The following is a 14,990-nucleotide window of genomic DNA, read 5'->3' as shown; positions in this document are numbered from 1 at the left end:
CAACTCTGCCTGTTGTAGGTCATCTCTTCTTTTGGGGATCTTACCCATCATTGACTAACCAGCCATCTTGGGAGCCAGGCAGAGTTATGTGATTGAGGGAGGAGCAATGTCCCTTCCGAAATGCCTCATTTTATTCATTTATTTTTAGCAGCTGATGATGCTATTTTAAAAAAATTTATAATACAGTTCTTTTCAAATTTCTAGAGCTGATTGTTATGTAAAGGCTAAGTTGACTGCCTCAGTATCTTTTCTGATCCTGGCTAATAACAGAAACTGAGGGAAAAATGTCTAAATTTTCCTCACTTCCTTGGGAGCTAGAATCTTACTTAAGCTAGGCAATTAGAAACACTTTCTTGAAGTGGACTTGATTGTTTTACAGATTCTAACAGTCCTGCTAGGGCTTGAGGCTTCCCTCATAAAGGGAATTCTGAGCTTTCTAATTCCATAGGTCATTTGAAAAAAAAGGATTTAAACTATTTTCTATTACATTTTTGCCTTACATTCTAACGATTTAGTTACAAACACCAATTGAAATGACCAATAAATTTTACACTTTACTTAATCACAAATTCCATTTACATTTTAAGAAAACATACCTTATTTATGCTGTAATTTTACTGTCTAGGCTAATTAATAGTAATTTTTTTACTCTAGGTTTGGTGTCTGATAGATATGTGAATTCCAAACTGCCCTCTTCATGTTCTGTTTATCTGTTAGATCTCACCCTTACTGGACAATTGCCCCTGAGACAGAAGAATTCCAAGAAGCTGGCAAGCCCCCCACAGAGGAGCATTCTAGACATACCAGAACTCTTGCCTCAGTATCCCCTCAGGCTCTCCCAAACACTATATAACTTGCCCCTAGTCTGTAACTGGTGCTCTTCTCCCCGGGATAAGTGCCCGGCAGGGTTCCTTTCTTCCTTTCAATAAAGCCTGTTACTCTGGTCTTTTAAGACTCCCATGGATTCCAACATTTGGTGCCGAAATCTGGGACAGGGTACTAACTGCCTGGATGATCCCTCTTTGCTGTCCAAACTTACAACCAGAAAAGCAATGGGCAGTGGCAGTTCATCCTGGGCTTACTCCCTGATTCTGTTTGAATGTGTAATTGTGGGTTGATAGGCCAGCAGTCTAACTCTGTCCTGAACCCTGCTGGACCAGAGAAAGGTAAGGAGATTCTCCCTTCCCCTTCCCCAGTTGGCCTCCATATTTCTCTCTAAAAACAATCTTTCCTGGTCAGACGGTTTTGACTTTGGACCTTATATCTATGGGTGGTCTGCCTCTACTCCTTTATGGAATTCTACGAAAGTCTAGGTGTGCCTCTCCAGGCCCCTCTCCTATGTCCGGGGATCTCAGCCTTGGGGTGACGACCTCTTATCTGAGACTCTTTCTACAGAGAATTTCTCTTCTCGGAACTGTGACTGAAGGTGGGGACGCCCCCTTCTCTCACCAGTCTCCTCTACTGTGGGCTCCTCTCAGTTCAAACTGTCTGGGCAGACTCCCCTTGGCTGTGTTCTCAAAAAATCTCACCAAACTTGGCCTGTCTAACCCCAAACCAAAACAACTCATCTTCCTCTGTAATACAGCCTGGCCTCAATATAAATTAGAAAATGACTCCCACTGGCCAGAGAATGGAACCCTTGATTACAATATCCTAAGAAATCTTGACATTTTTTGCCACTGGATGGGGAGGGCAACAGAAATCCTTTACGTGCAGGCTTTTCTTCTCCCTTTACTCCTGTCCTTAATTTCTGTGCTGCTTGTTCTACACACAGGTCGTTTTGGCCAAAGAAACTTCACCTGAAACCTCCGCTCCTAATCTCTTCTTCTCTGCAGACTCCCCAACTCTCTCTCCCTCCTGCCTGACCCCCAGGGACACCCCTCTCTCGGAACCCTTCTCTGGTTCCTCTGCAAATCTCTTTCACTCAGGTCTCTTTCCTCCAAGAGGCTCCTCCCCCCTCTTTGCAAAATCTTGTTCAAATACCAGTCTCTCTTTCTCTTCCCCTGCTGGCCAGGGGCCCCTCCCTTCTCCACTGTGTTCTTAAACCCCTCCCCCCTTCTTAGAAGCTGTGGATCCAGCTGTGGTGTCTGTCTCTTCTCTGATCCCTCCTCCCTCCTTACAAACTGTGACTGTACCTCTTTCCTCCTCGCCCTCTCCCCTCTCCTCAGAGCTCTAAAACTTTTTTAACTCCTCTGACCACGTGGCACTTTAATCTCCTCCTCCTTCTCTTGCAGATTCTGACCCTCCTTCTTTCCATCCAGCTGTTCACACTGTCCATCCATCTGCTTTCTCTCTTCCTTCCCTCTACGCTGGCAACTTTCTGCCATCTCGAAAGCTTAAAAAAACAAAGTTGTCTATTGAACTGTGTGAGTGAATAATCTGTCTTGTCTCTTTGTTTGTCAGAACATATCTCTAGTATAATTTGAATTAAAACAAGTAAAGCATGCTCATTTAAATTTCTTATATGTAAAGTCTTTGTTTAATGTGTAACTGTTTCTGTTTCTAAGGCCTTAAACCAAGAATTACCCACCTCTTAAATCAAGACTTACTCATCCCCGTGGACTCTTCCTGCAATAACCCAATCCTTCCTGTTCGAAAATTTTGGGGGGCTTATCACCTTGTACAAGACTTATGCCTAATCAATGAGGCAGTAGTTGCCCTCCATCCAGTAGTCCCTAATCTCTACAAATTACTATCACACATTCCCTCAAGCACCACCCACTTCATTGTCCTAAAACTCAAGAATGCCTTCTTTACCATTCCTCTACACCAGGGGTCCCCAAACTTTTTACACAGGGGGCCAGTTCACTGTCCCTCAGACCACTGGAGGGCCAGACTATTAAAAAAACTATGAACAAATTCCTATGCACACTGCACAGATCTTATTTTAAAGTAAAAAAAAAGGAGGGGGAACAAATACAATATTTAAAATAAAGAACAAGTAAATTTAAATCAACCAACTGACCAGTATTTCAATGGGAACTATGCTCCTCTCACTGACCACCAATGAAAGAGATGCCCCTTCTGGAAGTGCAGCGGGGGCCAGATAAATGGCCTCAGGGGGCCACATGTGGCCCACGGGCCGTAGTTTGGGGATCCCTGCTCTACACCCTGATTCTTACTTTCTGTTTGCACTTACCTTTATTTATACTGACCTGGACCTTACCTTTAATTATACAGCCCAGTAATTTACATAGAATGTCTTATCCTAGGGGATCACAAACAGCCCACACCTGTTTCAGCAGGCACTAGCTCAGGATTTAACAGCATGTGATCTCAAAACTAGTACTCTTACAATATATAAATAACCTACTCTTCTGTAGCCCCTCCTGCCTGCCTCAAGGAGACACACCTCCACCCTTCCTAACTTCCTCACTGTGAAGAAATATCGTGCCTTCTCTACTAAGGCTCAACTTTACTCTTAGTCCGTAGTCTATCTAGGCATCGCCTTAACCCCCACTACCTGAGGTCTCACCTAAATCAAACTCAGACTCTCCACAGTCTCAAATCACCTACTACCACATATCAAATCCTTTCTTTCCTTGGTCTAACAGGCTTCTTTAGACACTGGATTACCAATTTTGCTCTCTTAGTCAAGCCCCTCAGTAAGATCTTCTGAGCATGGCTTTTTTTTTTTTTTAAGAAAGTTGGAACATTATTACTATTATTTTTAAAGACTTATTTATTCAATTTTCAGAGAGGAGAGAGAGGGAGAAAGAGAGAGAGAGAGAGAGACAAGGGGGAGGAGCAGGAAGCATCAACTTCCATATGTGCCTTGACCAGGCAAGCCCAGGGTTTCAAACTGGTGACCTCAGTGTTCCAGGTTGGCACTTTATCCCACTGCGCCACCACAAGTCAGGCCTGAGCATGGCTTTTAAGGTCTACAATGGCCAAGGAAGTAATAGAAAAGGCAAATAAGGCCCAAAAGAAGTCAGGAAACACCAGCTTTTGGCTCCAGAACCCTAAGGGGCTTCATAGGGTTCCATCAGGGCTCTACTTCAAGAGTGGGGAAAAGGTCATTGAACTGAAGCCTGCCAGGCTTCTCAGCCCCATCAAGGGACACACCTCTGCTGTGGAAAGAGGGACATGAGAAGGTAAGCTGCCCCCTTGCTCCATGGAGGGATGGTTCAGTCTCTTCTAGCCCTTCTCCAGCTACCTGTGACCTGACCTTGCCCAGCATGCTGGGAATTGCCACTGAAGGCCCAAGGACATTGTTCATGAGCCTAAGTTGTTTCTTCCAAGTAGCAGATAAACTGATCTCATTTCTTGTAAACACAAGGGCCATCTACTATGCTTTGCTTGAATATTTGAATTTTATTTATCCCTCAAAGATCTCTACTGTGGGTATTGACAGTCTAATTTTGTTGCTTTATTTAATGTATAGTATCTCCTTTATTCCTTGTCTCAATGCCCCATGCCTATTGTAGGCTGGGACCTGCTGCTAATTCCAGCTTGAAGCAGTAATCACTAGGACTTAAACTCTAGCTGAAAAGTGTAGAAATATAACCACCCTTTCCTTAAGTACTTGCAGGATTTACAGGTTACTCAGCAAACTGTTCAGAGACTGTCCAAGAGGTGCTTCCAGAAGTACATCACCTAATGACTGACTTTCACGTGGACAGGTCCACACACCATGATCCTGACAACTCCCACTACTGCTAAGGGTGACTCTTTCCTCCATCCTGACCATCTGGAGCTCAGAAACAGAGAAACAAAACCGACCCCTTGTCCTTTTGTTCTCTATTCACCTCTCAGCCTGCCTCACCCAATCAGGGGCTTTCTACTCATGTGGGATCAACACCTATATGTGTCTCCCTACTAATTAGACAGAAACCTGTACCCTAACCTATTTTACCCCAAGTATCAACCTAATCCTATCCCATGAGCCTCTTTTAATTTCTAGTACATTACTCGTCAATCTAAGAACCAAATGAGCTGTACAGGTAATCCCTATTCTTGTTGCTTTAGAAATCTTTAGACAAAAATAGGTCTAGAGGCAGGGGGACTGGCCACTGCCCAGTCCTATTCTTACTCTCTCTATCACTGAAGCCCAGTGAATTCATAAAAAACAAACTGAGTCATGGAATCAGTGGTTTCACACAAACTGGGCATCTTGACTAGTGCCTTTCATTGGTCCACTCACTCTCCTATTTATTTTTCTAACTTTTACACCCTGCCTCTTATGTTTGTTCACTAGTTTCTTACAGACCCGCATGCAGACCTTCACCAATCAGAAAATTGGAAAAATCTATCTAACCCTGCACACCAACCCTGAAACTTGCCCTCACGAAACAACAAAAAAAAAATCTGAAACTCTATAAATACACCCCTGCTCCCAACCTTTCTCATGGCTAGGACTCATCAAGCAGGGCATCCAAGTTCTCAACCTCACTTCTGTATACAACACTTCTCACTGCTTTCTCTGTGCCTTTCATAATAAGCCTTCCATCACTGTAGTTCCTTTACCCTGTCCACTCAACACCACCAAAAATCCAGACCCTTTTTCTCTTTCTGGACTTCCTCTCTTCCAAGAAGACCCCACCTCAACCCTCTCAATTTGCTACACCAATCGGCCTACCCCATTATGTAATAAGACTATCCCAATCAAAACTTCTCTCTAACCAGCCCTAACGGAACTAATTTCTGATGCAATGAAACCATTCTAAAAACTTTAAACACCTCTTAACCCCTCACTTGTGTCCTGGTAATAGTTGCACCACAACTAACATATGATGGAGAGGAAGAATTTTCAAACCAGCTGAGAACAAGCAGGAATAAATGGGCTGCCTTCCTCCCGGTCCTCCTTGGCCTTACCCTTGCCACCTCTATAGAAGCTATAGAGATAGGAAGGGCTGGCTTAGGCCATAGTATATGAACTACTAACCAACTAAAGGCAGACATAGAACAGGCCCTTGATAATTCAGCCAGCTCTCTAGCCTCCCTCCAGAGACAACAGACCTCTCTAGCTCAGGTCGCCCTACAAAACCAGAGGGCTTTAGATCTACTAACAGCAGAGAAGGGCGGTACTTGCCTCTTTTTACAGGAACAGTGTTGCTACTACATTACCGAGTCTGGCCTGGTCAAGGAGAATATCAATTCTCTCCAAAAACTTCAAGAATGAATCTGCAGTGGCCAGGCCGGTACTGACCCCTACTCCGAACAAAGGTGGAAAAACCTCTTGTTCTCAAGTGAGATTGAAACAGTTATCAAAAAACTCCCAAAAAGGGAAAGTCCTGGGCCTGATGGCTTCACAAGTGACTTCTACCAAATATTCAAAGAAGAACTAACTCCTATCCTTCTCAAACTATTTCAAAAAATTCAAGAGGAAGGAAGACTTCCAAGCTCCTTTTATGAAGCAAGTATAATTCTGATTCCAAAATCAGGCAAAGACAACACAAACAAAGAAAATTATAGGCCACTATCCCTGATAAATTTAGATGCTAAAATCCTCAACAAAATATTAGCAAACCGGATCCAGCAATATATGAAAAAAATCATACACCATGATCAACTGGGATTTATTCTTGGGAGGCAAGGCTGGTACAATATTTGTAAATCAATCAATGTGATTCATCACATAAACAAAAGAAAGGAGAAAAACCACATGGTAATTTCAATAGATGCAGAAAAAACATTTGATAAAATCCAGCACCCATTCATGATCAAAACTCTCAGCAAAGTGGGAATACAGAGAACATACTTCAACATGATAAAGGCCATCTATGACAAACCCACAGCCAACATCATACTCAATGGGCAAAAATTAAAAGCAATCCCCTTAAGATCAGGAACAAGGCAGGGGTGCCCCCTTTCATCACTTTTATTCAACATAGTTCTAGAAGTCCTAGGTACAGCAATCAGACAAGAGAAAGAAATAAAAGGCATCCAAATTGGAAAAGAGGAAGTAAAACTATCATTATTTGCAGATAATATGATATTGTATATAGAAAACCCTAAAGTCTCAGTCAAAAAACTACTGGACCTGATAAATAAATTCATCAAGGTGGCAGGATATAAAATTAATACTCAGAAATCAGAGACACTTTTATATACTAACAATGAACTGTCAGAAAAAAATTAAGGAAGCAATCCTTTTCACCATTGCAACCAAAAAAATTAAGTGCTTAGGAATAAATTTAACCAGGAAGATTAAAGACTTGTACTCAGAAAATTATAAAACATTGATCAAAGAAATCAGGAAAGATACAAACAAGTGGAATCATATACCGTGTTCAAGGTTAGAAAGAATAAACATCATGAAAATGTCAATATTACCCAAAGCAATTTATAAATTCAATGCAAAACCTATTAAAATACCAATGACTTACTTCAAAGATATAAAACACATATTCCAAGAATTTATATGGAACCAAAAAAAGAACACGAATAGCCTCAGCAATCTTGAAAAGGAAGAATAAAGTGGGAGGTATCACACTTTCGAATATCAAATAATACTAAAAGGCCATTGTGCCTGACCTGTGGTGGCGCAGTGGATAAAGCATCGACCTGGAAATGCTGAGGTCGCTGGTTCGAAACCCTGGGCTTGCCTGGTCAAGGCACATATGGGAGTTGATGCTTCCAGCTCCTCCCCCCTGTGTCTCTCTCCTCTCTCTCTGTCTCTGTCTCTCTCTCTCTCTCCTCTCTAAAATGAATAAATAAATTAAAAAAAATAAAAGGCCATTGTACTCAAAACAGCCTGGTACTGGCATAAGAACAGGCATATAAATCAATGGAACATAACTGAGAACACTAAAATAAACCCACACTTTTATGAACAACTGATACTTGACAAAGGAGGTAAGAGCATACATTGAAGTAAAGACAGCCTCTTCAACAAATGGTGTTGGAAAAATTGGACAGCTACCTGCAAAAAAATAAAACTAGATCATCAACTTACACCACTCACAAAAATAAACTCAAAATGGATAAAAGACTTAAATGTAAGCCATGAAACCATAAGTACCTTAGAAGAAAACATAGGTAGTAAGCTCTCTGACATCTCTCACAGCAGTATATTTGCTGATTTATCTCCACGGGCAAGTGAAATAAAAAACAGGATTAACAAATGGGACTATATCAAACTAAAAAGCTTTTGCACAGCTAAAGACAATAAGAACAGAATAGAAAGACAAACTGCACATGAGAGAATATATTTGGCAATATGTCTGATAAGGGGTTAATAACCAAAATTTATAAAGAACTTTTAAAACTCAATACCAGGAAGATAAACAATCCAATCCAAAAATGGGCAAAAGAAATGAATAGACACTTCTCCAAAGAGGACATACAGATGGCCAATAGGCATATGAAAAAATGCTCAACATCACTAATCATTAGAGAAATGCAAATTAAAACCACAATGACATATCACTTCACACCTTTCAGAATGGTGCTCATCAACAAAACAACACAGAATAAGTGCTGGTGAGGATGTGGAGAAAAGAGAACCCTCCTGCACTGCTGGTGGGAATGCAGACTGGTGCAGCCACTGTGAAAAACAGTATGGAGATTCCTCAAAAAATTAAAAATCAAACTGCCTTTTGACCCAGCTATACCACTTTTAGGAATATCCCCCAAGAACACCATAGCACTGTTTGAAAAGGAGAAATGCACCCCCATGTTTATGGCAGCATTGTTCACAATAGTGAAGATCTGGAAACAGCCCAAGTGTCTGTCAGTGGATGATTGGATTAAAACACTTTGGTACATATATACTATGGAATACTACTCAGCCATAAGAAATGATGACATCAAATCATTTACAATAACATGGATGGACTTTGATAACATTATACTGAGCAAAATTAGTAAATTAGAAAAAACTAAGAACTATATGATTCCATACATAGGTGGGACATAAAAATGAGACTCAGAGACATAGACAAGAGTGTGGGGGTTACAGGGTGGGGGGGGAGGAGAGGGACGGGGTTGGTGGAGGGGAGGCGCACAAAGAAAACCAGTTAGAAGGTGATGGAAGATAATTGGACTTTGGGTGATGGGAATGCAGCATAATCAAATATCAAAATAACCTAGAGATGTTTTCTCTGAACATATGTTCCCTGATTTATCAATGTCACCCCATTAAAATTAATTTTTAAAAAAACTCTTGTTCTCCATGCTAACACCAATTATAGGACCAATCCTAATTCTGTGCCTAATTTTAATGCTTGCCTCCTTCTTTATCAAGTTCCTATGGGCCTAGATAAGAGAAATCTCTAGGATCACCTACAATCAAATGCTCCTACACTCCTATTGCCCAATACCCAAGGGAAACTTCATGAGGGAAATACCAAATAGGTAGAGATGACAGCAGGAAGAAGCCAACCCTCAGCTCGAGAAGTTCCCTCCTGAATGTTCTCCAAAACCCCTTCCTTTTAAATCACATATACTCAATCCTTCTAAAACTTACACCAACAGGTTCCCTGTCTCTAAAAATATCCACATGTCCTCCCATTCTAGAGGAACTAGACCAGCATGTCTCATAAGGCTCATCCAGGAGACCATGTATCACCATGTCACTCTGTCCACTCAGCACTCACAGCAAGCAATTCACAATTATTACCTAGCAAATTTTTTTATTTCCTCACTCAGGTTTTCAAGGACATTGCCTGGTTCAGACCTCACAGCGTGGAAATTGATGACCTCCTTAACTGGATGCGGGACCTGGCTTGGCAATGTTCCCTTCTTGAGTTCTCTCCAGCAAAAGCAATAACGTTCCAAGTTTTTCTCCTCTTTCTTCTCGTCACACCTCACTGTATATTATAAAATCAATAACTGCCTTTCTTTTATATGTAACCACAGAGTTGAGAAATGATAGATACATGAATTCCAAACTGCCCTCTTGATGTTCTGTTTATCTGTCAGACCTCACCTTTACTGGACTATCACCCCTGAGACAGAAGAATATCAAGAAGCTGGCAAGCCCCCCAAGGAGGAGCATTCTGGACATACCAGAACTTTTGCCTCAGTATCCTCTCAGACTCTCCCAAACATTATATAATTCACCCCTAGTCTGTAACCAGTGCTCTTCTCCCCAGGAGAAGTGCCCAGCAGGGTTTCTTTCTTCCTTTCAATAAAGCCTGTTACTCTGGTCTTTTGGACTCCCATGGATTCTAACAGTGACCTAAAATAATAACAAACTAAACATTACATAAAAATACATTATTAATAATCAATACATAATTCCTAATACCCAAACCAAGATTTCAACATCACAGGGCTATGAAACAGTAAATAGAAAGGAGAATTAACAAAAGGCTCTTAAAATAACATATACATCTCTAACATGGAAAATATTTTTTACATAACAAGGGATCTGTAAAGCCAGCAGCCACGACCAGGGCCACTGTCACAGCAGCCCAACCCATGCAGGTTCGCATTGGATTCAGACAGTCGGTAAAGAAACCATGGAGCCAAAAACTGGTGGGCCATAGCCTTTAATCCTACCTTGCACCCGGTGGGCAAGTAAAAATACACACTGGGCTCCAAAACCCAGTCACACTCAGTGCTCACAAAGCCACTGACTTATCCGAGTTTCCTAGAATCAAAGGTTTCTAGCTCACCAGCCTTATTCTCCTCAGTTCCCCATCTCCTTCCTTATCCCAAATACAAACTCTACACAAACTGGCATCTCACTCAGCACTCCACCATCTTGGCTGCTTCTCCTGGCCTACTCCACGTGGCCTCGTCTGCTGCTGGCTCTACTTTCCCTGCTCTCTCATGCTAATCTCAGGAACCAAGAGCCCAAACTCCGTTCTGCCCCCATTTTATACTGTAGCCTCACAACCTCTAATCCAATATACAAAATAGGGAAGTCTCCAGTAGAGTCACTTCTCTGAGGCATGATTGGATTGTACCACCCCACATCAAAAAGGGTGGGAAAGGCTTAATCCCAAAACCAAGCCCCAGGCTACAAGAATTCTAAACACACATTAATATCACCTGGGCGACGGCCTCCATCTTTAACAAAGTGAGCATAATACATTTTATCTGCCCAACAGGATCCTTGGTACAAAAAGAAAGTTTTTGGATTTGGCAGGCTATACAATTCTATATGCCTTATTATTAATACAATTTTAGTACAGTTTACAATAAGAGGATTGTAAACTACTACCCCAATGAACTATTGATTGACTGGTAAAAATAAAATGCACTCTCTATTTTGTAACTACCCAGCTGGCAAAAAAGATACTAATCTTCTTTTTTGACCTACAGTGCTTTATACCATTAAGTCAATATAAGGGTCGGGGTGCCTGGGATTCTTGGTGCCCAAGGGGGTACTATTATGGCTAAAGCAGTGGGTCTCCCCCATGAATCCCATACCTCCCACATCAGACAATAATCATGCCACATGAAAGAACTGGGGAAGGGTAGGGGAAACTTGGAAGGGACTCAACACCCCCCAGGCCCCCCAGGAGAGAGTTGAAACCCTTCTCCCAGTGCTAGTTTTTTTCAGTGCTAGTCTTTACACTTATTTTCTCTTCTATTACTTACTACACACCAGTGGAGGGCAATAAACCATTAATCCCAACCCATGGAGGGCCCACGTGACCCCTATGTCCTAGGGAAGGGAAAGGGAGAGGCAGCTGGAGGGCGTCCCTGATAATCCCATCCCCTACAATCCTGTTACTCATGATCCCATTACTCATTCTGGAGTTGCAATTTATTTCAAGGAATTGATAACCAGCAAGGTTCACACTCATGGTTTGTTAATTTCTAAACCTTTTTACCTGGTCCTGTTTCCATTTCTTTTTCTAAGATTTTTCTAAAGCAAAGTTCTAATTTTTTAATACTATTTCTACCCTGTATTTTTCAAATGAACAAAACTTTTGGTCAGTAGATGGATATCTGAATATTTGAAACTAGTTTCTATTCTATACTTCCTCTAGTCACTTCACCCTTAGTTGTCCCTGCCACCTTACTCCAGTGCCCTTTCTCCGCCACTCCACTCACAGCATGTTCCGGCCCTGCTTACCACTCTTCTCTCACCCAAACTGCTTACTTTCCAGCCCTTCACCCCCAGAGGCTGGAGAAACACTTCCTGGAGCGCATTCCACAGCCTTCTCCTCCTATATTTAATGTTTGGGGTGTTGATATACAAAATTGAAACTGTCTGGGAGAATGCAGGAATTAGCACACCAATAAAAGCAAAAAAAAAAGATAAGACAGATAATTAACTATTACTCAGAAAAACAGACACATTTAGATATTTAACAAAGACTTCACATACACAAATCACAAATTAAGAAATTTAAATGAGTGTGCTTTGCTTATTCCAATTAAAATTATACCAGAGATTTTCCTGACAAAAAGAGACAAAACAGATCACACAGCTCAATAGACAAAGGAAGGGGTTTCCCTTTCAAGGGCCTGTTCCCGGAACTTAGGCTTAGACACCAGAGATTTCCACTCACACACTGATCACTCAGGGGCCTCTCAGGTGTTCTCCTAGCCATGTTCCCAGAACTTAGGCTTAGACACCAGAAATTTCCACTCACACACTAATCACTCAGGGGGTTTAGACAAAAACATTAAAAGCAAAGAACAAGATCTGACAAACACAGATGCCTCTGGAAGTCCAAGATGAGACAAATCAATCCCGGTTAACCCAGTCTCCACTGATGCAGTGTGATGCAAGACTGATTAATCCCGGTCAATTCAATCCCCACTATGCCTTCCTAGAGCACGAATGAAGAAGATGTCTCTGGAAGCCCAAGGCAGAACTGTTCAACCTGGTCAACTCAGTTCCCACTAATTGTCTTCCTAGAGCATGAATAAAAGTGCAAACACAAATCTCTGGAAGCCTGAGGCAGAACCTAGTCCCCACTAATGTCCTTCCAGCAACCAGATGTCTCCCAGCAAAGCCTGAGGCAGGACCTAAAAATTCTGCACGGACATCTTGGTCTTGGAGAGCCCACTGGAAGAGTGTGACAGCATCTGGTCCTCTATGCAATGGCCCAAATTGACCAGACCCAAACAGAAAAGCTAGAATTCAGAACAGAAGAAAAGCTAGAATTCAGTAAAGCAAAAGAGTTGCTTTACCTACCTCCTTGATTTCTCTGCCAAATTGTCCAAATTGTTGAATTTGGGAACCCCAGGCATCTGCCAAAGAACTGTCCGAACACACAGGAAAACGGGGAGTCCTGAAAATGTCTCTGGTGGTGCCTCTTCTTGAGGGGGTTCCAGTGGGGTCAGGCAGCCCCCCAGAGAGACCAGCCGATTCAGGGTGTCTCTACTCAGTGATGCGGAACACCAGATCCTGGATGAACCCCCAAATGTTGTAAAGTACCATTCCTCACTTCTGTGGATTTACACAGAGACACCAAGTCTAGATAAATTTTGAAGGGTTTTATAAAAGGAGAAGATTTATTAATATGCCGGCCACATATGACTGACACAGGGCATAGCAGAACCAAATCGTGCAGCCCCAAATGTATCTCAGAGGCTGGTTATATACCCTTTGACCACACACAGGTTGGAGGTAGCATGAAAGCATGACACAATCATTAACAAGATTATAACATTTGTCTAGGGGATATAAAAAACGTTTAAACTTTCAAGGTAACACGATGGTGATGTCATTTTACGTATCAAAATACATTCATAAACCTGTTAGTGTCTATCTCTCCTCCTTTGCCTAGAGGCACACGTTAATCTCAGGATTCCAGGAAGGGAGGGAGAGCTAAAATCAGTGTAGGGTGGTATGTTAATTTTGTCTCTTATTAAAAGGGTGTAAAGCCAGTAGCCACAGCCACCATCACAGCTGCCTGGCCTATACAGGTTTGGGCTTGATTTGGACAGATGGTAATGAAACAACAGAGCCAAGAACTGGTGGGCCATTAGCTTTAATCCTAGCTTGCACCCAGTGAGCAAGAAATACACAGAGTGGGAAAACACTTCCCTTTCCATTCAGGGCTCCCAAAGCCACTGACTTATCCAAGTTTCCTAGAATCAGAGATTTCTACCTCACCAGCCTTATTCACCTCTGTTCCCCATCTCCTTCTCTCTGCACAAACTCTGCACAAACTGGCTCCTCCTTCAGCATTCCACCATCTTGGCTGCTTCACCACTCCTCACGTGGCCTTTCTCTGATCTCCCTTAGCATGGGCTTCTCTGCACCATTTTATAGTGTAGAAATCAAAACCTTTAATACAATATACAAACAAGGAAGTCTCTGATACAAAGTCACTTATCTCATGCATAATGGGATTCCTCAAAAGGGTGGGAGAGGCTTAGTCTTAAAACTAAGCCTTAGGCTATAATGACCCTGCCTGCTTACAGCCTGTCCATCATACCCAATGCACACTATAAGCAAGCAAACCTATACATCATATTTACAAACTTATTTGACCAACAAAGGGAAAGGAAGTTCTTCAGATAACCTTAATCCTTTCAGAGAAATAAAACTAAATGACCTAGTTGTCCTTGTAAGTCAGGAGATTTCTATATTCTTTACCCTCCATTTTCCAAAGAAAGGACAGGACAGAAAGCCTGACTTTTCCTCTTTAAAATGGCATTTCCAATACTAAGTTTTACAGTTCTCTGGTACTGAGGAGCCACTGCGCTACCTCACCAGCAGGTGTTGTAAAATACCAAAAGCTACAGAATTAATATTAATATTTTGGGAGGCTTGAAGAACATTTTATTAATTTGGGTTAAGATGTGCAGAGAAATTGTGAGAAATAGTCCCTGTACTGCCCAACAGGGACTATTGGCATTGTATTGTAAATGCAAGGGGAGGAAAATATGGATTCCCAGACATTCACCACACCTGTGGGGAAAGGGGTGAATGGCTAGCCAGGTGCAGGAAGAGAAAAGCCAAAATAAATCTTTTCTTATAGCAATGAGCCATTAGCGGGCATTTGTCCCCATGGAAACTACCTCTCTTATGTAAATGCGTGTGGTTAACATGTGTGACTCTGGACAGAGAAATGACAGATAAACACTAGATGATATAGGAATGTCTTTTAATACGTTGTTGGGCAGATAAA

General features: G+C 41.9%; 1 protein-coding gene across 1 annotated transcript in view; it reads left to right on the top strand.

The window, feature by feature from the left end:
• LOC136311722 (uncharacterized) overlaps positions 1-14,990 on the top strand; it is a 94,975-nt gene that overhangs the window by 14,464 nt on the left and 65,521 nt on the right. Inside the window, exon 3 of the mRNA XM_066240821.1 lies at positions 9,592-9,671. Within this exon, the coding sequence (XP_066096918.1) occupies positions 9,592-9,671 (80 nt within the window). The remainder of the gene's footprint in view (positions 1-9,591; positions 9,672-14,990) is intronic.

The sequence above is a fragment of the Saccopteryx bilineata genome, chromosome 8, assembly GCF_036850765.1.
Source record: "Saccopteryx bilineata isolate mSacBil1 chromosome 8, mSacBil1_pri_phased_curated, whole genome shotgun sequence".
Taxonomy (NCBI): Eukaryota; Metazoa; Chordata; class Mammalia; order Chiroptera; family Emballonuridae; genus Saccopteryx; species Saccopteryx bilineata.
The sequence above is the reverse complement of the archived record's forward strand: the minus strand, read 5'-3'. Positions and strand labels throughout refer to the sequence as shown.